Source organism: Hemitrygon akajei, chromosome 2, assembly GCF_048418815.1.
Source record: "Hemitrygon akajei chromosome 2, sHemAka1.3, whole genome shotgun sequence".
Classification (NCBI taxonomy): Eukaryota; Metazoa; Chordata; class Chondrichthyes; order Myliobatiformes; family Dasyatidae; genus Hemitrygon; species Hemitrygon akajei.
Window position 1 is genome coordinate 40894869 of NC_133125.1, and position 22958 is coordinate 40917826.

Here is a 22958-nt window from a genome sequence, read left to right on the forward strand (position 1 = left end):
AATTTTCCTCACAGCCCGCATCTCTTGTCTTCCTCCCATGTCCCTTCATATCCTGACCGATCAATCATCTTTCAACCTTTGCCTTAAATCTACGTAAAGACTAGGCTTCCTCAGCTGACTGTGGTAGGAAACATCCTCTCCACATCCACTTTATCAAGGCCTTTCACCATTCAAAAGGTTTTAATGAGGTCAGCCTTCATTCTTCTGAATTATAGTGAATACAGGCCCAGAGCCATCACACACTCTTTATATGACAAGCGATTCAATCCTGGGTTCAGTTTTGTGAACCTCTTTTAAACCGTCTCCAGTTTCAGCACATTCTTTCTACGATATAGTGTGGCCTCCTGTATATGGGTGAGACCCGACGTAGATTGGGAGACTGCTGAGCACCTACGTTTCATCCGCCAGAAAAAGCGAGATCTCCTATTGGCCACCCATTTTAATTCCACTTCCTATTTCCATTCCAATATGCCAGTCCATGGCCTCCTCTGCTGTCACGATGAGGCCACTCTCAGGTTGGAGGAGCAACAGCTTATATTCCATCTAGGTAGCCTCCAACCTGATGGCATGAACATCCATTTTTTGAACTTCTGGTAATGCCAACACTCATCTCTCCTTCACCATTTCCCTTTCCCATTTCTCATTTCTCTCTCTCACCTTATCTCTTTACCTGCCCATCACCACCTCTCCCTTTTCTTTCCTCCATAGTTTTCTGTCCTCTCCTATTAGATTCCCCCTTCTCCAGCCCTGTATCTCTTTCACCAATCAACTTCCCAGCTCTTTATTTCACCCCTTACCCCCCACTCCCTGTTTCACCTATCACCTTGTATTTCTTCCACCTCTCCCTGGAATTTTCACTGGAATTCAGACGAATGAGAGATCTTATAGAAACATATAGAATTATAAAAGGGATAAGATAGTCAGGAAAGTTGTTTCCACTAGTAAGTGAGACTACAACTAGGGGACATAGCCTCCAGATTCGGGGGAGTAGATTTAGGATGGAGATGAGGAGGAAGTGCTTTTCCCAGAGGGCGGTGAATCTGTGGAATTCTCTGCCCAGTGAAGCAATGGAAACTACCTCAGTAAATATATTTAACACAAGGTTGGATAGGTTTTTGCATAGGAGGGGAATTAAGGGTTATGGGGAAAAGGCAGGTAGGCGGAGATGAGTTCATGGCCAGATCAGTGATGATCTTACTGAATGGCAGAGCAGGCTTGATGGGCCAGATGGCCTACTCCTGCTCCTATTTCTTATATTCTTCCCCCTGCCCACCTTCATACTCTGACTCCTGATCAATTTTTCTCCAGTCCTGATGAAGGTTCTGGGCCCAAAACTCTTCTCCATAGATGCTGCCTGGTCTGTTGAGTTCCTCCAGCATTTTATGTGTGTTGCTTGGATTTCCAGCAGCTGTAGATTTTCTCTTGTTTGTGATCACCCTTCTCAGACATCTTCTCATTAGCATTAAGCAATTGTGCCAGTCTCTGGTTAGTGCTGCCATTTGAGCTGCCATTGTCTGTTGATGTCACACCGAGAGCTTTGATTGAGTGCCAGTCTAATTGGATTTTTCGCAACCATTCATGTCCGAAAAGTGCTGGCCCTCCAGTTTTCAATACATAAAGCTCTAACTGTTGTGTCTGGCCTCCATACGTCACATTTACTTTCAGTTTGCCTTTGGGAGACACTTTTTCACCTGTGTAAGTCTTTAGCATCATTGAGGTCTTCTCTAATAGTATCTTTGAAAACGGTCTGTTGACATCAGCCTCTGGAATTATGGACAAAGTTGACCCTGTATCCAGCTCCATTTTCAGTTTTACACCAGACACATCTATTGTGATCCAGATGATTTTGTGATCTGCTTCAATTATACTCAGTTCTAGGTGTGACAGTTCACCTTTGTCAGATTCTATGTTGTCTGATTCTATTTTACATTCAATAATTTTATGCATTTGCTTAGTTTTTCACTCAGTTGTGCTTTTTGTCTGCCTTGCACACTCTCTCTATGTGACCTTATCTGTGACACTTTCTGCAGACTTTTTCTTTGAACCAACAGTCATTTGCATCATGGGACGATTTGCCACATTGATAACATCTTTAGCTTTTTGCACCATTCAGAGACACTGTGCATTTCACACTCTAACCTCCTCTTCTGTAGTTCTGCTGCAGCCCTTGCTGCAATCTCTAATGATATTGCAATGGTCAATGCCCATTCTGAGGTTAGTTCTCTTTCAGACAGTAGCCTCTTTTGAGTGCTTTGACTATGCATGCCACATACAAGCCTGTCCCTTAATGCATCAGAAAGCCCATTTCTAAAGTCCCAGTACTAGGAAAGTTTGAGCCGTTCCGCAATGTACTCAGAAATGCTTTCTTCTTTTGACTGGTTCCTTTTGTAAAATCTAAATCTCTCAGCTATTACCAGCAATTTATGGCTCAAGCGATTTTGTAAAATTGTAATAATTTTGTTGAATATCTTGCTTGCTGGCTCTTCAGGGGTTAGTAGGTTGCACAAGACTCTACATTCTTGGGCCCATTGAAGTGTACCCAAAGAAGTCTAGGAGCTTTCTTCTACTCATCCACATTGTTTGCATTACAATAGCTCAACCCTCTCGATCTATGACTCAGCTTCATTAGCATTATCAAATTTGTCAACTTTTCTGACTGAAGCCATCACCATGTTATTTTCACTTTAAATTCAGTGTGTCTTTACTCGTGGGTTCCTTTGTTAGTGTCCTTGAAGACATTCATGTGCTGTTTAACTTGTGCTGTTTTGTCCCATAAATGTCAGTATAAATATTGTGATACTTTCTGACATTCAGGTTCGTTCTTGTTGCCAATTTGTTGACAACTACATATCAATTAAATAAAAACATGCAGGCAGGTGATGGCTTTAACTGGTGTATTCATATTGCAGTGAAAGAGAAAAAGAGAAAACAGTGCGCATGCGTAGATAACAGCGCATATGTAGGACACAGTTTGATATGTAGTGCTAAGGGTGAGGGAGTCATTGCTCTTAAAAGAAGCAAATCTATACATTAACAAAACCATGTTGACCATGGTCTATTTTATCATGTACTTCCAAGTACTTTGAGACTTCATCCTTGATAATTGAATCATCTGATAGGAATCTCAAACATGTATTCCTTCTACTTATGTTAAACTTCCGTGGTCTTCTTCAGTCTTCAAAATATTCAAAGACTTTCACATCACCTTTGAGGCAGAGAGCTCTCATGGCTCACAATCAATAGACAGAAAAGAGTTTGCTTCATCTCTTGCTTAAATGGTTGGACCCTTACTTTTTGACTGTGATCACAGATTCTAATTTCTCCTACAAGTGAGAGACAGCCCTCTCCACCCTATCAACACTTCCTAGGATCAATCAATTAGTACTTCAATCAAGTGCTCTCCCATTATTCCAAGTTAATTCAATTTTGCCCATTTTTGACCTTAGAGTCCAAAATCTGAATGTTACCAATGACTAAATTCAAGGGCATTCAACTTTATATAACATCTTGCTCATAGGATTACTTTGAAAATATCATTCTAATATCATGTCCAATTCCAAGACTTTATCACATACAATTTCAACTTAAATTGCTAATAAAACCACTCAAATGTTCCGCTCTTCACTTCTCACAATTGAAATCATGTATTAACTTACTGGTACAATGTACTTAGTAATACCCACACAAGATATATTGTGTTTAATTCCTTTTCTACAATTTCTATTAGCTTGGAAACTTAATTGGCATTATATTACTGAATTTAATTTGAACTTTCTTCTGTCCATTATTTAACAAAACTTAAAAGTTTAAAATAATTTTACATTTTGGATTTTGAAGGACAGGCTACTTAGTCCAAAATGATATCTCTGTGTGCATTCTGTACATAGGCTTCCTTGCACCTAATTCATCTCACACTATTCATCTTTCCACACCAATGAAACTAGAAAATAGTTAGCTTTCTTGCAGAGCTGAAGCCTCCTCAGAAATGCCCGATCACAGAATATATTAAACAGCGATCAGATAAATATCATAAACACATCAAATATTGGTGTGATATACAAAGATTCAAAGTATATTTATTATCGAAGTATGTATGTAATATACAATTCTGAGAATTGTCTTTCCACAGACAGCCATGAAACAAAGAAAATCCTGGAACCCATTCAAAGAAAACCATCAACCCCCTCCCATTTGCAAATAAAAGCCAAATTGCACAAGTGGTAAAGAAGAAAAAAAAGAGCAAAAAGCACAGAACATAAAACACAAAATCGAAAGGGTCCAGGCATATTCAGTTCTGCTCAATTCTCTTCATTCTACCTGTTATCAGCAATAGTAACTTCTGCCTTACTGTTTCCAATGCATGTATCCATTACAATTAACTCATTTTTTTTATTTCAGCAACCTTGCCAACAACAGATTTTCAAGTTTGTCATGGAAACCCTTTCGTTATCTGGAATTAACTCATTTGTAAGTAGTGTTGCATAAATATTTAGAAAAAAGTGAGAGCTTCTAAACACGAAAACTTTATCTGGACTCCTAACACTTTGAATTGACCGTATCATCATATTGGTGGCAAAACCCTAGAAAATATGCATTATGATATTACATTGGAAAATTGAATTGATGCTACTTTATCCAGTATTTTAATAAATTTGGTGCTTCAGTTCAAACAATGAATAGAAGCAATTTTTCCAAATTATGAAGTGTTTCTGTAGCATTTTAATTTTTGGCCTTTTGCATTGATCTAAGCATTGTATTGTAACTATTTTATATGTTATATTATGGTGTAGTTTTTGTATTTTAATTGGAAATGTCAGCATTGAAGGTCTGAATTTCTCTGCTCAAGTTTCAACAAAAAAAGGAATGATTCTTGGGTTAAGTACTTGACTATTCCTAGTTTCCCTATTACTAACCTTTTGTATTATTCCTTTACCTTGGGTCCACAGGCAATTTCAAATCAAACTGGCCAGCAATGCGATACTTCCAATTTTAATCCTTGTTACATATTCTCAAATTCCTTTCTAAGTTTGATACAATTATTTTCTAACTATGTAATTTGTCTTGTATATTGTCATAGTGGTCAAACCAAAATATGTAGTTGCTAGTTTTAATATGGAAGAATATATATTTAAAATAGTCAGCTTTAGGAAATGAATCACCATTGGAATATCTGATATGGTTGGAAAATATTAATGGATGATGTGACATTAGCTTTATCTGGATGAGCTGTTATGTTTCTGTTTTGCTTAACTAAATTGATTTAAATTACATTTAAACAGACTTGAAGAAGCTTTTTAATTTGATATCAGAGCATTTATTTATTATAAATTTAAATAAAGGATAATGCATTGGATTAAATTTATTTTTCAAACACTTTAGTCATTTTGTTGCTGAAATAATTTTAATTTTAATTTAAAATAATTTTTACATCATTAGCTGAAATAGAACTCTAGCAAATATTTAGTTACAGATCCTATTTAGCACTTTTAAATTTTTGAAGATGCACAGGTGTAATTTAAATGAATGTGGCTAGAAATTTAACTGCTGTTGCTAGCACTATGGTTTGGCTGGTTACTTTAGTGACAGTTTTTCCTTCTAATATTTATTTCTCCGAAGACCATTCTCTACCCTATATAACTTTTGGTTGATTCATAAAAGCTATACAGTTAAATACACCATTTCATTCATTCTTCAAATTCCTCCAATCTTTCTTCTTCCTTAACTCCATTCTGATCAGACTGTAGAATTTAATCACTCCATGTTGTGTCGAGGCTTATGTGATATGTAGCCTTTACTCATTTAGTTTAAATACTAAGAAGAGACATGCATCCAAATAGCCTCTGCTAGGCTAACGTAGCTGCAGTAGAGTCCATTAGTGACATTAGATTATGAATTTTTACTATGTGTTTTTCTAATCAAAAAGTAGCATCCATAGTTTTAGTTTTGCTGATTCTATCTGATATGACAAAGGTCTCTGATAATAAACGGAACCATTTGATGTTCCAGCAGAAGTTTTTGTGCTAAACTGTGAAGAATCCCAAGACTGAGTGCAGCTGGACATCCATTGTGGGTTTCACATTGGCTGTTGGCCAATTCAAACCCTTTATAATGCCTGCCCATAATCTAATAAAAATCTGATTTTTCTCTATATGGAATTTAAAAGCTAATCAACTGAACATTTTTACACTCAATCCATTTTTCAAATACACCAAATATTACATGTAATGAAATAGACACCAAGATGAATCAGCATTTGTTTTTAATAAAATGATGTGAATATGTTGGTGACCCAACCTTAAGGGATTTAAGTAGTAACAAAGGGTTGCAGGATCACTTTAAGGTCAAATTGAAGAGTAGAGTTACTACCTTAATGTTGAATTTTTTTTGTAACTTTCAGGGCCAACTTTTGACCTTAATGTTTGATGAAAATCAAGTTTGGGCTTTAAAAATGGTTGCAATTATCCTAAAGACAGTCAGACTTCCTATATGTCAGAGCAAGATCTGATGATATCCCTGGGGGCTGTATAATTTTAATCTGAGGTCCATGGAAATCGTATTCCTGCGTCATTAAGAAACCTTGGGTTTCCTTGCATTGGGATCTCCATTGCCTGACTATTCTGGTTTCTCAGCTCCCTCATCAATCACTTGTGTAACAGGATATGGCAGACACCTCCTGTGAGCCAGCATTCCACTCTGATCCAAGAAAAACCAATTACCACTAGGATTCGGAATAGGATTGATTGGGCTGGTCTCAGTGGAAATTAAAGTTAAGTCTTAAAAGTGGATTGTAAGATTCTATATTTTTATATTTTAAATGTATTTATGTATTTGCTAGCTTTCTTTTGTCTCCTGAGGGCATGTGGGGGAACTGGCCAATAGCCAAATGAGCCAGAACAAAAGCTGAACACAGCATAATATATCTTTATTCTCTCTATGCCTCCTCCAAATTCATATTCTTCAATTTATATTCCCTCTTCTACCTTTTATCCAAAGGAAACAACCCAACCTGGACAGCCTTATGTAGCAATAATAATTCTCCAACCCTCCTGGTAACATTCATCAAAATCTCCTCTTTGCTCTCTAGTGATATGGAATTATTCTTCTAGTGTGGTAATCAAAGCTTTACATAATACCCTGACTGTGACTTAACAAGCGTTCTATACAGTTCCAGCACAACCACCCTGTTTTTCTATTTCCTGCCTCAGCCACTAAAGATGAATTTTCTTGTTTAACTCCCCAAATCCATTGTCTCAGATTTTACAAAACCAAATTTAACTCACTATTGTTGTGTCCAATTACCCAGTCCATTGCTACCTTTCTCCATCCCAGAAGTTACTTCCTCATTGTTAATTTTGCTATCTTCAACAAATTTCTCAACTATTCTAGTCATTATCTTTGTCCAAAACGCTTATGTGTACCACGGACTTCAAGGCACCTATTGATGAGCAACCCTAATACATATGAAAAAGGTTATGCCTTACAAATCATTGAATTTTGACAGGATAAACCATTATCCTCTGTAGTAAATAGGATAATTTAATTGATAGACAGACTAGAGTGGAGTTATAACAAAGATATTTCTCTCGGTGGTGGATGCTTTGAACTCATTGCCTGAAAGCAAAATCCCTAACACATCTAAAAGTATCTGGATGAATACTTGAAGAGCCCTAACCCAGAAGGTTATGAGCCAAGAAATTAGAAGTGGGATTCAAGTCAATTTTTATCTGAATTGGATATGATTTACTGCATGGCCTTCTTTATGGCATAAATTTCTATGATGCCAATGTAGAATATCTGATGCTAGATTAATTACATTATTACTTCTTACACTGGTGAGTGATCCTGAAGTAGGTGTCAATTTTTTTTCCTCCTGTAGAATCTTAACTGACAACCCATTCCTGTGCTCCTGTGGGATTGCGTGGATCCAGATATGGCAACAGAAGAACCTGGCCACGTTAGATGGTCAAAATCTGACGTGTCGGGAGGAGAATGATTTGAGGATAACACTGACACAAATGAAGATCCCAGACTGTGGTACTGGCACTTTCTCATTAATCTGTCTAACCATTTTATATTGGTTTTCCCTTTACATGCGTAACTCCTGATAAAAGCTGAAAAAGAAGGGAAGAAAATAGAACAAAGTAGATCCAAGGAGTGGGAAGATTAATAAAGAGTTTTATGTATAGACTATAAATCTGAAATATCTCGAGAATCATTAGAGTTTTTAGCATCTCCTAAAGATTCTGCAGCCCCGTTAATTATTTGCAATGGCCTCCAGTACTACATCATTATTGACTGATGACTAATAATTATGCTTTATATCATTTATTTAAGTGCCACATCAAAAATTTGCATTTGTTTACTCGCAGTACTCAAATGCTATGAGATGGAGAATTCTTTGTTCTTGGGTTCAGGACCTTATGTTCTCAGAAACAGATCAACTTAGTGATGGTTCTTCACTAAAATGTCACAGACTCCCCACTCCCTCCATCCCCCAAAACATCCAATAACTAGTTTAAACAAGAGTTGCGGGGGGGGGGGGTGGGAAACAAAGTTTGAACAGTTAGTGGAAAGGTTGTGGAGACAGATGTTAGGACCTCAGACAAAGTCAGGAATCAAAAGGCTGAGCATGCAACTAATGTTCTGGGCTGCATAAATGTCAATGAAGAAGTAATGTAGGAAAGGCAGATGGGCTCAGGTTATAGATCAACACATGGAATTATGATACTGTAGCTATTACTGAGACTTGGTTGTGGCGGGGGTAGGACTGGCAGCTCAGTATTACAGGGTCGTAAAGAAAGCTTTTGGCACATTGGCCTTCATAAATCAAAGAATTGAGCACAGAAGAAGGGATGTTACATTGAATTTCTTTAAGACATTGGTGAGGCCTCATTTGGAGTATTGTGTGTAGTTTTGGTCACCTACCTACATGAAAAATGTAAATAAGGTTGAAAGAGTGCAGAGAAAATTCACAAGGATGTTGCTGGGACTAGAGCACCTGAGTTATAAGGAAAGATTCAATAGTTTAGGACTTTATTCCTTGGAATTTAGGAGATTTGATAGAAGTATACATAATTATGAGGGGTATAGATAGGGAAAATGCAAGCAAGCTTTTTCCATTGAGGTTGGGTGGGCTATAACTAGAAATCATGGGTTAAGGGTGAAAGGTGAAAAGTTTAAGGGGAACATGAGGGGAAATTCCTTCACTCACAGGGTGGAGAGAGTGTGGAATGAGCTGCCAGTGCAAATGGTGAATGTGAGCTCCATTACAACGTTTAAGAGAAGTTTTGATAGGTTTATGGATGGCAGGGGTATGGAGGGCCATGGTGCAGATGCAGGTAGATCAGACTAGGCAGTTTAAATGGTTTAGCATGGATTAGAAGGGCTGAAAGGCCTCCTTCTGCCCTGTACTTTTCTCTGACTCTATGAATCTGTAACTGTACACTCCAACAGTTTCACCAGCGTTTGTTTGGTCAGTGTTTAGGTCTGGAAACTGCAGCATTCCTTCATCTGGGTAAAAAGGCAAATATATAAACCTGGACAGGAAAGAAGTGGTTTTGGTGACACCCATTGTTTTATCTGCTCTGCTCCCCCAGCACCTGCTGCCCTTCTGATGGGGCATTTAATATCAGAACTTTGTTTTCTGAGACCCTGAACCTGACAGTAGGTCGATGTAAAGTTACCCATTAGCTACAAATGTTTGCTGCCTTTCGTGATTTGAACTTAATCAAAGTATGGTTAGTAAATAAATGTAGAGGTTTCTATTAGTTTGGGAGTTTAATAATGGTGTGCCTAGTGATAGATGCCAGATGCTCTGGAATGAATTATTTACAGTACGATCAATTGCACATTAAAAATGGACCAGTGGACTTGTATTTAGTTTAGAGTGCAGAGAACTTAAGTCCTGGCTTCTTGCCTGCTGTCCTTTAAACAGGTATCATAGCACCAGAGCTAACACGCATCTGATGCTCACGCATTTCTCTACAGACAATTGCAAAGACAGAAATAAACCACTTACCACACTATTGTTTTATCATGGTCAATATGAGCAATAGCTCTATTTTCACAGCTGATCCCTGAAAAATTAACTCAGTGAAAACATGCATGAAACTAGATGACATGAATTTGTAGTAAATCCCAGATTGTTACAGGTTGTTTTAATTAATTCCTTCTCTCAAGGAATTATTACTCATTGTATTCCATATTCAATGAAATGCATTACTGCTACTGGTTCTATATGTACTGACAGCTTTGTGTCTGGATTTGTGCCACAGTAGGAACTTATAATAATCACTATAAGGTAAACTAAACTTTTACTGATCCACTAACTTCATCCAGATTCTTTTAATTTCATTATTAGCATGTATTTGAAGAAAAAAAGCAGTCAATGGTTTGCCATATTATCTCAATACCTCCTGAAGTAGCCATATAATAATGCTTGCTGTCTTGGCATGAAGGGGTATATATAGATGGCTCTGTAATGCAGCACTCTCCATTGCCCTCATGTTTATGTAGCTCCCCTGACACAATACAGAATAGCAACATAGTTATCACCTCTGATGCCCCGCCCTAGAATAATCTGCAACAAGCCCTAATTTCTTATCGTGTGGAAAATGTTTTTAAGGAAGAAGAAAGATTTAAGGAGCATCAGTAAGGATGGGAGGGAGATCCAGACTCCCTGGTGGAGCTCTGTATGATCACTGGATATTATCCTTGTGTTGAAGTCAGAAAGCCCAAGTGCTAGTGGTTACCACATTTTCTGAACCCCATCAGCAGAAGTAATTGGCTATTTTTCTGCCACTTCCAAGAAGAAATCACGTGCTCTAAGAACTGATATTGACTTCCTCATGAAAATTCAACATGAACAAATCAGAAACAGAATTCAAGCTAACCTTCAACAAATAAAATTAAGTTAAATTATTGTAAAAAGTTACTTCTGTCTGCCATCCATATCATGATTGTGAGATGCCTTGTTGAGATCTTGTTTACCAGGTGAATGGGGGAGAAATCTTGCAGTTTAGCCATGCAACATTCACATTCTCCTTGTAAGCATTTTCCCATTTAGATTGAATTATTTTCTTCCCATTCACTAAAAATATTAAATATTAAAAAAATTAAATAAAAATAAATTTTACAGAAGGAAATATTTCTGATATAGCCAGCAGGACATTTTAGCAAACACCAACTGTTTATCAGAGTTATAAAATATTGCTGTATAAAATGATAAAATTAGTCTATTGAGAATGGAGCACTGGATACATTTGAGGCAGTCTCTTTGGTTTGAAATTGACTTATTTCACTTTGACTTTATGGGTTCTGTGGTGACTGATGAAGCCAGTCTTCACACTCTTCCATATATGGTCAGGAGGACCCTGAGTGGGCACATGGGTGGATAGTTGGTGAGGTAATTTGCTCCGTCAGCTGTTTACATAGGGCTTCTGAGTTCCCCTGATGCAAGGATGCAAGATTCACAATATTAGCCCAAATTCTCCCTTAACACTTTGATCACTCATAAGATGGAGGTTCCTGAGAATCAATGGGGATGCTGCAATATTTCTAGGAGGCATTAAGCAATCCTTAAATTGCCTGGTTATCTCTTTTCATGACGGACTTCGGGATAGTGTATCTGTTTTGATGTTCATTTACTTGTGCTTCCAGTGAATTTGGAATATTCTGTGGGGATGACCTCAGTGATAAATATCAAACACTTTGAAGTACTGCAGTAGGTAATCTCGGTCTCAAGGTGTGGTAAACTATGTGTATACCTGTCTGGACATGCCCCTCTGCTGACTGCTCCTGTGGCTCCTCCCACAGACCCCTGTATAAAGGCGATTGGGGCACTGCTCCTCCCTCAGTCTCCGAGATGTCGTGCTCCCTTTTGCTGTTAAAAAAAGCCTATCATTCACTTCCAGTCTCCGAGAGTTATTGATGGTGCATCACAAGGGAGTATAGGAGGTTAAGTCCCACTGTTGCCCAGTAGACCATGAGTCTGAGGTCTTGATCTTCAGGGTACTTATCCTCAGCCGGCTTAAGGCTGTGAAGGCACATTGATGGCAGTGGTGAACTTTATCACTGGTGTTGGCCTTTTCTGAGGGTGTCTCCTGAAATTAAGGAAGTGGTTACATTTTCCAGGGTCTTAATTGAGCCTTTATGATCAGAGGGCAGCATTGTACATCAGAGGTACAGTGGTAATGGGTCTTGTCTTGTGTAATTCCCCCTTTTTCTGTGTTGATGTTGGCTCAAACTCAGGAGCAAATGTCATCTGCATACTGAGATTAACTTCTGAGGCTCTGGAGTGTAGTCATCATAGATAAAGCTGAATTTAACTCCTCTTCCTAAGCAAGTGCATTGGAGGTAACATTGCAGTGAGAAAAATTAAGTTGGGTTAATGATGCAGCTTTGTTCAATACTCATTTTGAGTGAGATTGTCTTTGTTGTAGACCTGCTGGGCTAGCATCAAGTCTTGCTTGCCATCAAACGTGCACACGAGATTTTACAGATGCTGGAGATCTTGAGCAACACACACAAAATGCGGAAGGAACTCAGCACGTTAGGCAGCATCTATGGAGGGAATAAACAGTCATGGCTTGGGCCGAGACTCTTCATCAGGACTAGTAAATGTAAGACGTACAACTTTGAACAGCCAAATCTACAGAGAGTCCATAGCACCTTCCAGTTGAAGAGGTTGATGGATTTAATGAAGTCAAAAGATTATGGAAACAAAAGAGAGACTGCAAATGCTGGAAATCTGGAGGAATACAAAAAATGTTCAGCAGGTCAGGCAGCATTGACAGAAGGAAACGAGCACTCAACGTTTTGGGTCGAGGTGCTTCACCAGGACAAAAAAAGGGGGGGGGGGGTAGTCAGTATGAAAAGGTGGGGGGAAGGAGTGGAGGAATACCTGGTGGGTGGTGGGTGGATCCTGGTGAGAGAGAGGTGATAGGCGGGTGAGGGAGGGGGAGTGAAAAAGATGTGAGAAGCTGGGAGGTGATAGGTGGAAGTTTCAAAGGCCTGAAGAAGATTGAATATAATAAGAAATGAAGTGGACTGTAGAACAAAGGGAAGAAGGTAAACAAGACAACCAAAAGGGAGGAATGTGTGGTGATGGACAGAATGCGAGGGAAATAGAAAGATGATAGGGCTGGTGTGAAAAGGAAAAAAGCACGGGGAGTGGGGGAGGGAAGCAGAAGGAAGTGAGAGAAATCATTGTTCAGGCTGTCAGGTTGGAGATGCTGTTCTTCTAAACTGTGTCTGGCCTCAGCTTGGCAGTAGAAGACGTGTGAGTCTATTTTTTATAAATTGGGCTGTAGCCTTTTCAACTTCTTGTTACTCAGCGATAGCAACAAGGTTGAACCAAGTAGCTCACTGTGGGATGACATCAAGTGCAGAGTTGTAGCCGAACAGATCTTCAGATGTTGCTTCCAGTGAGCATTGACTGCCCGTCTGACTGGTGATTTCACCTGCATTCTTGGCTCTCAGTGGATGGAGCCTTTGAGTGTCTGTGTCATAAATAACATTGACACCACTGTAGAAACCACACATATTGTGACTGTCATTGAGTTGCAGCGTCCATGTTAATTCCAAGCACATTTGTAGATCTCTTCTTGATGAAGTGTATTAGAACCACATGTGCTTGCCATAGTAGAAGACCAGTCACTATTTTCTAAATAAGAATTTGGCTTATCATCTCCCGCTTGAGGATAGGTTTGCGTCAATGGTATAAACATTTTCTCAGGTCATAAAATTATCAGCACAGTGCACACAATTCCCTGTTGTACATTTCTGTTAGCTACATTCACTTACATACCTACAAACATAAGAATTAGGAGTATAAGCAGGCCACCATACCTCTCTATTCTGTTTCACCATTCAATGCAGTTATAGCTGATCTAATTGTAACTTCAACAGTGGACTTCAGTCTTCCTGTGGTAATATTCCACTCCCCTGCTTATTAAATATCTAGACTATTACCCATTGAACTAAGTTTAAAATTACCAAGCATCTTTGAATTCACAAGAGTGATACTCATGACATGCATTCAACCTGGACGCGCACCAATATGTGGAACTTTGAATTCAACAGTCACAAGGGCAGAGACCTGTGGTACCTGAAATTATTTCAGAAATCTCAGATTTGTCCATCTATTGTCAAACCGAATCCAATTCCCTCAAATTGCTTAATGATAAATGAGCAATGAATCAGACTAACCCCCCACTAGTACTTACTTTGGTTTCAGTCTCTCTCAGTTCTTGATTGACACAGATGATTCTTCTGCAAGTAATGCTGCTAAACATGAGGATGATTTGAGAAGCCCTCTGCTGTAATTCCAGTTTGGAGATATTTAATTAAATTATGTACCAGAGATGTCAAAATAATAGTATGAATTCAGTATATGGTTCCTATATTGGTTGTTTATCATTATACTATTATTTAAGAGACTTTAGTCAGGAAGACTATTGTTACCTAATTCCATTCTTGACAAAAAAAATGGACAGTACCATAAATCCAGAAAAAATGTCATCTTATTTTTGCTTTTCAGAGAGCTGAAAATTGGGGATAAAGCTGGTTAATGCACAAAATTTCATTATAACTTTATATTTAATTACAGTAATTATGATAGATGTAAAAAGCATCAGCACTTTTCCAGGCAATGTCTAGAATAAGTTTATCTTTTACTGAGAAAGGACTAAATGTCTTTTTATGATTGTTACTTTGCACCTAACAACCATATGGCAGCAGTGTGCAATTTTGAAAAGTGCATTTTCATTTAATGCTATCCTATTAATGGGAAAATAAATAGATTCACTGACCTTAAAAGAACATTAATGTAAGGCAGGATAACTCTTGCAGTCTCCATTCATCATTGTGAAGGAAATAACCAACCAGATGATTAAAAATAAAGTTCACATGCAACAGTACATGAATAAAGCATGGAAGAAGGTGAATAAAGCAAATAGCAGTTTTCCTACATCAACCTGGTATTATCCAGACATAGGCACAGAATGGCTTGGTCAGTCTACAAAATTCGTCTCACTAAAATCTGCTGACATGTATCAGAATTGGGAGAGCTGCCCCAAAGATTGGTAGAGTGAACATTCACCTCCTGTTCCTCTCATGGTCTTTGGATCTAAGATGTGGCTATGAGATTTAACAAGGGCCAAGTCTTTTTGTGGGATACAGAGGTCAGTCCTTGTTTCAGCCCCAGTCGGGTTCTCTGTGTTTCCAGTACATCGTGACTATATTGGCACTCATACAAAAAATGAGACTTCATCGCTCTTTCTGCAAGTCCCACCTTGCTCTTTCACTCCTATGTTTCAGTCATTACTATATGATATCACTATAATTTCTTTACTTGAATTGAGCATTTCATTTATGAGGAGAGATTGCAGAAGCTAGTCTATTCTCCCTGGAGCAGAGCAGGTTTCGAGGGACATGACTGAGATGCATCTAATTATAAGGGGTATAGATAGTGTAGAATGCAGGAAACTTTTCCCCATTGATAAAACTAGAGGATATCAAGTTAATTTCAGGGAGAAGAGATTTAGAGGTGATCTGAAGAAGTCCTTCTTCACCTAGAGAGTGGTAAATACTAGAATGCGCAGCCTGTGGGAGTGGTTGAAACGGGATCATTGACAGCATTTAAGAAGTGTCTAGATGAGCGCTTGAAGAGCTTAGGCATATAAGTCTATAGGTGGCAAATGGGATTTTTATGGAAGGGTTGTCTACTAGTTGATATACTGTACCTATTCTGATGCTGTATGATTCTCTGACATCATTTTACAGCCTACATTGTAAGGGGTAGGTTGGTGATCAATATTTATTTCAAGGCCACTGCGGGCCACAGCTATCCTGATTCCTGTAAGGACTCTATTCCATTTTCGGTGTCTGCAAGGTGTGAGACAACTGCCTCAGTTTTGACACAAATTCCCAGATGTTAGTGAGTTCTTCAGAGAGACCTGGCTTTATGCTGAGGGCCACTCACTGAGTAGGGAGAGGCTGACACCGTGCTAAACGTCAGGTAGATTCAGAACAGATCCACCACTGGGAGTCCTCAAAGGGCTGTGAGCCGCCAGCCATGCCCAGGTTATAGTGCACCAAGTCCTGCCACGTTCTGACCCAGGACCTGGCTCAGTTTACCATTGCTGGTTCAGTGTGGAGCATTGATGATCATGGCAAGTGCAGCACCAGTTGCCTCGAATAACTAAGTGACATCCTGGCAAATCTACAACTCTGGACCACATAGCCACTAAGTAACAGAAGTAACATGCTTTAGACAGCTAAGTGATACTATAATCAACAGATTGTATTATAGCTCCACTTTCTGGTCAGGAACTGTGGTGAACAATTAACTAAGAAGAAGGGGAGGACCTTTTGAGCAATCTACTCAACATCTGTGCTTAAGGAAAGACTGATTGTGTTTGTACAACACACACAAAATGCTGAAGGAACTCAGCAGGTCAGGCAGTATCTATGGAAAAAAAGTACAGTTAACATTCCTGTTGAAGGGTTTTGGCCTAAAACGTCGACTATACTTTTTCCCATAGATGCTGCCTAGCCTGCTGAGTTCCTCCAGCAACGTGTGTGTGTTGCTCAGATTTCCAACATCTGCAGATCTTCTCTTGTTCATGATTTGATTGCATTTGTCCCGATTTTATTGGACAGGAACATCCAATGCCAAAATTTTCTGTCAGAAGTGTCAAGTGGATGATGTTCACTTTCTCATGAGGCTTCCCCTTAAGGAAAATAAGTTTCTGCACAACTGTTTCACCCCAAGTACTATCAAGGAACAGATGAGGTGATTAGATACTGCGTTGGTAATGGGGTCGCTCAAGATGTTCTCCTGTACAACCAGATCTCTGAACAAATTATTGCAAGATTGACGATGGTCTTACACAGTACAAAATGATCAGGTACATTATTTTGAGAAGAAATAAAATCAATCAGCCGACCATTCATTGCTTCATTATCAGCAAAGTGATTGTCACTTTCAATCACCTCCTTACTCACTGACAGACGGCCCACTGACAGTTAGTTAGAGCCCACAAGGACCACTCAGCGTCCAACCTCTTTACAGGCTCGGTTGAAAATTAATTGCTGTGGAGAGGTAGGAGACATTATCTTTCCAAAGCATATCTGACAAAGCGTGTTATCAAGGAGCTTGAGTAAAATTAAGATTAATGAGAACTAAGGAGAGAATTCACAAACAGCTTGGTGCTACACCTTGCACGGTGGAAGATGGTGTGGTTCTGGAAATCAATCATCTCAGTGCCAGGATCTCACTATGGATTTACTCTGTGTCCTAATGCAATCATCTTCAGCTAAGTCAGAAGTAAGGATGTTCACTGATGATTACACAATGTCCATTCCATTCCGATTTCTTAAGAAAATGAAGCTATTCCTTCTTGCATGAAGCAAGACCTGGACCACATTCAGGTATGAACTGATGTGGCAAATACATTGTCTCACACAAATACCAGCCAATGAGAGTTTTTGCTGCCATTTTACCTAATATTCTCTTAATTCTTATTTTCCATTGCTGAGACATCAACAACATAGAGTGCTCTCCATTGTCTGGAAATCCTGCTGGACCAACCACATTAATATTGTGACTATAAGTTCTGTGGTGTGTGACTCATCATTCTTGTGCTTGAGATATAATTTTATGTTAAATCAGAAGATCACAGTTTGAGGCTCCTTGATTATCTGCCAGTTTTTCATAATCTAGTAGTTCACTCCCCATAAACCTGTCTTTCTACTGCAGTAAATCGTCAATGGGGGAGGTACTTTTGTCTTCAGTTTCTTATAGTTGCTCAAATCCAAGTTCACAGTGAACTTGTTTTCATTAAGCTGCTATAAGTACTCACATATTTCATACATTGTCTCTCCTTCCCCCCACTCCCCCTCCCCATTTGGTTCTGGTTTCACCTACCATTCACCCTCTCCTACTTGTTCCCATTAACCTTCCTTATCAGATATTGGTAACCTTTGTGTTCCTGTTTATTACCCTTTCAACTAGTCCCATCTTCACCCCTCCCTCCCTCACCTGACTTCATCTGCAACTTTTGTTTTTTTTCTCATCCGCCTCCTGCCTCCGTCTCCTAATTCACCCTCTCCCCTACCTGGTTTTATCTGCCTCTGATCCTTCCTCAGTTCCCCAATCACCTCTGGGCTCTGTGTTGTCACTCCCCACTCTCCTCTTTACACTGGCTATCTCCCTGTCCCATTGCAGCATTTCCAGTTCCTTTTCCATCACAGATGCTGCTTGACCTGCTGAGTCCCTCCAGCAGATTGTTTGTTGGTTTAGATTCCAGTGTCTGCAGTGTCACTGTTTTATGCAGCTTCGCCCTGATCAATCCACTGATTTCTAGCCTCTTCCTACTATAACCCTGTATCCGTGTATTTGTTTGGTAGCACAGTATAGTAAAAGCTGGTGGCATCAGTTAGATCTGCAGAGTGCAGCTTCTGAGGAACCAGCCATCTCACTCACACCCATCTTATGCTTGATTCCCCTACAGGATGAAAGCATGAGAACTGTGTATTAGGGTTTGTTGTGGTTGCAAGCTATCTGTATATACTGTATATCATACATTAGGGTGAAAATTGTTGGTTGATTGATTAATGACTGCATTGATTTGCCTTATCTTTGAGTAGCCAGTAATTTGTTTATACTTTATCAGCATCTTTGCCTGCTGGTTGATGATACTTTTTGGTAGAGTTTCAGTTACCTCATGAAACAGCCAATCAGAAGACTGGTCTAACCCCTTCTACTGGTGCCACGTGAATGTTATATTTTTAATCTCATTATTTCTGACAATGTAATGTGGATTCCAGGCAGCTTCTGTGGGGCTTTTTCCCTTTAGTCACAGGCACAGCCAGTGAGTGGAGACACCATCACAAAGCTGAAAATGGATGACACAGGTTCAATGTATTATCACTGAAACTGGTCCATGTCCTAAAATAATCTTTATTCTGCATTAATTTAAACAAACTGTTATTTTTTTTCAAGGTAAAATCTGTTCAGTAGCAAATAACGTAAAAACAAATTGCTCAAGATCTTTTTTCAGACAACCTGCAAATACAGGTGTCCTTCACATTAGGCAGATTATGTTCCCAGAAATCAGGCCTTACCACTAATTTCCAATATGCAAAAACGATGGGGGAGGGGGGCGGAGTGTGTGTGTGTGTGTGTGTGTGTGTGTGTGTGTGTGTGTGTGTGTGTGTGTGTGTGTGTGTGTGTATGTGTGTGTGTGTGTGTATGTGTGTGTGTGTGTGTGTGTGTGTGTGTGTGATGAAATGTGAATTGGAAAAAAAAAGTTGAGTTATTTTATTCATATAAATTTTGTGATAGCATATTTTATTCAGCATCTCAAACCTTTGGGTAGTGATTTGTCAATTCTGCGGGGAGACATTCCCATAACCTAAATGGCCATAATGCAAGGGTCACCTGTACCATATTTCATCTTTATTCATCAGAAATACTGTAGCAAGGAATTGGATAAATATTTAATGTAGAAGGATTAGCAGGGGAGTGGAACTAATCTCTTTCAAAGAGGCTGAATGGTCTCTTTCAGTGCTTTGTTCTAGTTTCCTAATCAAAACTATTATGTAGACGTTACAGTTTTCGTTAAGTCCTGCTGAGTTTTGTTCCATTTTTGTTTCACAGAGATGCCTAAAGCTGCTGTGAATGTTACTAATGTAACTGTGAATGAAGGTGGTGAATTTGCAGTTAAGTGCAGTGGCACGGGAAGGCCATCTCCCACGGTGGACTGGCAAAGACATTCCCTCTACTCGTCTTTCCAGGTATGTACCTGATGTGTCGGCGATGTAGTATGGGTCACATGACTCTGTGTTTTAAGCTTGGCCCAAAATTACTGCACGTTCATTGCAGAACTGCCTCCAAAACTGTAACTCTATGACTACGAATTGTGTGGAGGTCAAGACTGCTGTGCAGGTGTGTATGAATATGAGGTCCTGAGCTCCCACTGGCTGCCAGTGCTGTACCAAAGCCTAACAGTGGTGCATAGACTTCCACGGTTGCTCAGCATTTACATTGAAAAATCTACCTGCTGAACTCACGTAAGGTTAGTCTGAGCGCATGATGTGTGACTCCATTCATTTTAATAGAGAGGAACAAGTACACCTGAAAGGAGGTAAGTTATATTTTTAAAAATTAATTCAGTTAATTTTGGTTTAATTGTTTTAAATATTTTATTCTTTTAACTCTGAAATCATATTTTTTAAACAAGTAACAGTATGTTAAGTTTTAAATGTCTCAGTTTGATCATAGTGTCTCTGATCAAGCCAAGGCCTGCTTTCTCAAGGAAATTCACAATGGGAAATCAGGTTTAGAGGGCAGAACGTAGTGAACATGGGCAGCAAGTCAAATCAAGGATGTTCTGGGTCTGAATTTCATTTGAGATTTTCCATTGACATATTGATATTCCACATCTCTCCTATAGGTGGAGCCACTTGCTGGGGTCGAGTCCCCAGGCACGGGCTTGGCGTGCTACTCAGCTAATTTCTCTTAAAGCCACTAAAATGTTGATGCTGTGCTGTTTCCTTCTTCATTGGAAGGTGTTAGCAGTTGGAACGTTGCTCACCAGGTGGAAAGTGACCTGTTAATATGTTAATCATAATTTGGAGAGTAACATTTTGTCATTTTCTTCAGCCTACAGAAGCTTCCAGACCGTTAGTAACATTAAAGCTGAATAACATTTCTCGTGGTGACAATGGACAACAGCTTATGTGCATAGCTGAGAATATAGTGGGAGAATCCAAGGCTATTGTCAATCTGACTGTTTTCTGTAAGTATAGACCACTCCTATCATATCCTATCCTAAACTCATTTAACTTTTTATGCAGAATCACATGCTATAAAGTAATTAAAAATTTGATACCTTGCAACTTAAAAATCTGGATTTAAGTTTCAAGATGAATCCTAGACTGCAGTTATTTTTGAGTCACCAGTGACTGCAGATGCTGGAATCTGGAGCAACAAAGAACATGTTGGAGGAACTTGGTGAGTCTGCTCCAGTTGAAGGTTCTTGACCCAAAATGTTGACAGACTGTCCATTTCCTCCACAAACGCTGGTTTAACCTGCTGAATCCCTCCAGCATCTTCATTCTTGTGGCAATTATTCAAGTAATTACTATATGGAGAAATTTTATACAGTGTTTACCAAACACTGATGATGATGATGATCAATACAAGGCAAAGATGACTTTTCTGTCTCTTAAATGACTGAAATAGTAAATACCTTCTTCACAGCTACGGAAGTACTCAGAATAAATTCTGAAGTCTTTATGTTACATGTGTCCTTATAATGATGACTGGTTGATCACATGTGATCAACACACACAAAATGTTGACTGTTTACTCTTTTCCATAGATGAGGCTTTTGTGTGTGTTGCTTGCATCTCCAGCAGCTGCAGATTTGCTCATCTTTGATCACGTGATGTTCTTTGCTGATTGAAGGAGATTGGGATATAGTGAAATCCAAAAGGCAAAGATGATGGCATGGAATGCTTAATCTCGCTCAGGCCTGAAGCTCCTTGAGTAGAGTTTGTTCCTGCCAGCTTTGTCATTCTTCAAGACATTCTTATGTTACACTCTTAACTACATGTGTTTAGATCATGTATTCATTTTAAGGAATAGTTTTGCCAAACAATTCTCAGGTGAAGGTGGGTAAAGGCATGATATGGGGTCATAAAGGGAGAGGTTAGGAGGTATGGTGAAATGTTGATAAGGATTTGAAAGAGATTTTGAAGGTTGATTGAAGATGGGTGATGCAAATATTTAGTGAGAAATTTCCAAATAGCAAGGTCAAAGAGCAGTGGTGAAATATAATGACAAGGGCCCTTCACAGTATATTTTTTAATTCTCACTTATGAGGTGAAATTATAATATAACCTTCAACACATTCTGTGTATCAACAAGTTAAATTAATATAATTCTTTCTGTTTTTTTACTTATAGTTCCTCCCAAGGTAATGCTATTGGGCGAGGCCATCCCAGATCATCGCTGGTGTATTCCTTTCAGTATAACTGGTAATCCTCCACCCAGAATTCAGTGGTACCACAACAATTATCCCCTGAATGAGACCGCTTTTATACTCACTCAGATTCACGAGGACAATGTCAGTGAGCAACATGGTTGCCTGCAGCTTGATAATCCGACCCATCTGAACAATGGGAACTACACTCTCTATGTGTTCAATGATTTGGGAGAGGACAAAGGCACAATCTATGCCCATTTCATGCACCATCCTCCTGGTTCAGGTGGGTATTTTGGAATTGTTTGTCGTTGTTGCAGCCTATCTGTAAAGATTCAGTTGTGCAAAGTGTTGTTAACTAGATATCATATCTTCTGAAAACCGAGTAATATCGTAGAAAATCAATGGTAGTGATATGAAGGAAGGCCCCACATCAGAACAAGATCCGTGTCTTAAATACTAATAACCAAGCAATTGGTTGAGAAACTTTATGCATCATGCAAAAGTGATGGGTTTTACTCAGTCTCAGAAAATATGGAGGCATATAAAAATGTATAAATAATGCCAAGTTAACTTAGTGAATCTGGTGGAAGAAGAAACAATCAGGCAGATTATTATTTAGATGGGGAGAGGATTCAAAAATCGGAAGTGCAAAGGGACTTGGGGGTCCTAGTGCAGGATACCCTAAAGGTTAACCACCAGGTTAGATCGGCAGTAAAGAAAGCGAATGCTATGTTGGCATTCATTTCAAGAGGAATAGTGTATAAGAGTAAGGAGGTGTTGTTGAGGCTCTATGAGGCACTGGCGAGACCCCATTTGGAATACTGTGTGCAGTTTTGGGCCCCCTATCTTAGAAAGGATGTGCTGATGTTGGAGAGAGTTCAGAGAAGATTCACGAGGATAATTCCTGGAATGTAGGGGCTAATATATGAGGAGCGTTTGTTGGCTCTTGGATAGTATTCATTA

The 22958-nt window shown here is 39.1% G+C and overlaps 1 protein-coding gene across 2 annotated transcripts in view; it reads left to right on the forward strand.

Moving 5' to 3' along the window:
• The window catches only part of ntrk2a (neurotrophic tyrosine kinase, receptor, type 2a), a 240500-nt gene that overhangs the window by 42469 nt on the left and 175073 nt on the right, over positions 1 to 22958 (forward strand). For both annotated transcript variants that reach the window (XM_073070915.1, XM_073070924.1), the window contains exons 4-8: positions 4399 to 4467; positions 7877 to 8034; positions 19664 to 19800; positions 20669 to 20804; positions 21976 to 22278. In XM_073070915.1, the coding sequence (XP_072927016.1) occupies positions 4399 to 4467; positions 7877 to 8034; positions 19664 to 19800; positions 20669 to 20804; positions 21976 to 22278 (803 nt within the window). The remainder of the gene's footprint in view (positions 1 to 4398; positions 4468 to 7876; positions 8035 to 19663; positions 19801 to 20668; positions 20805 to 21975; positions 22279 to 22958) is intronic.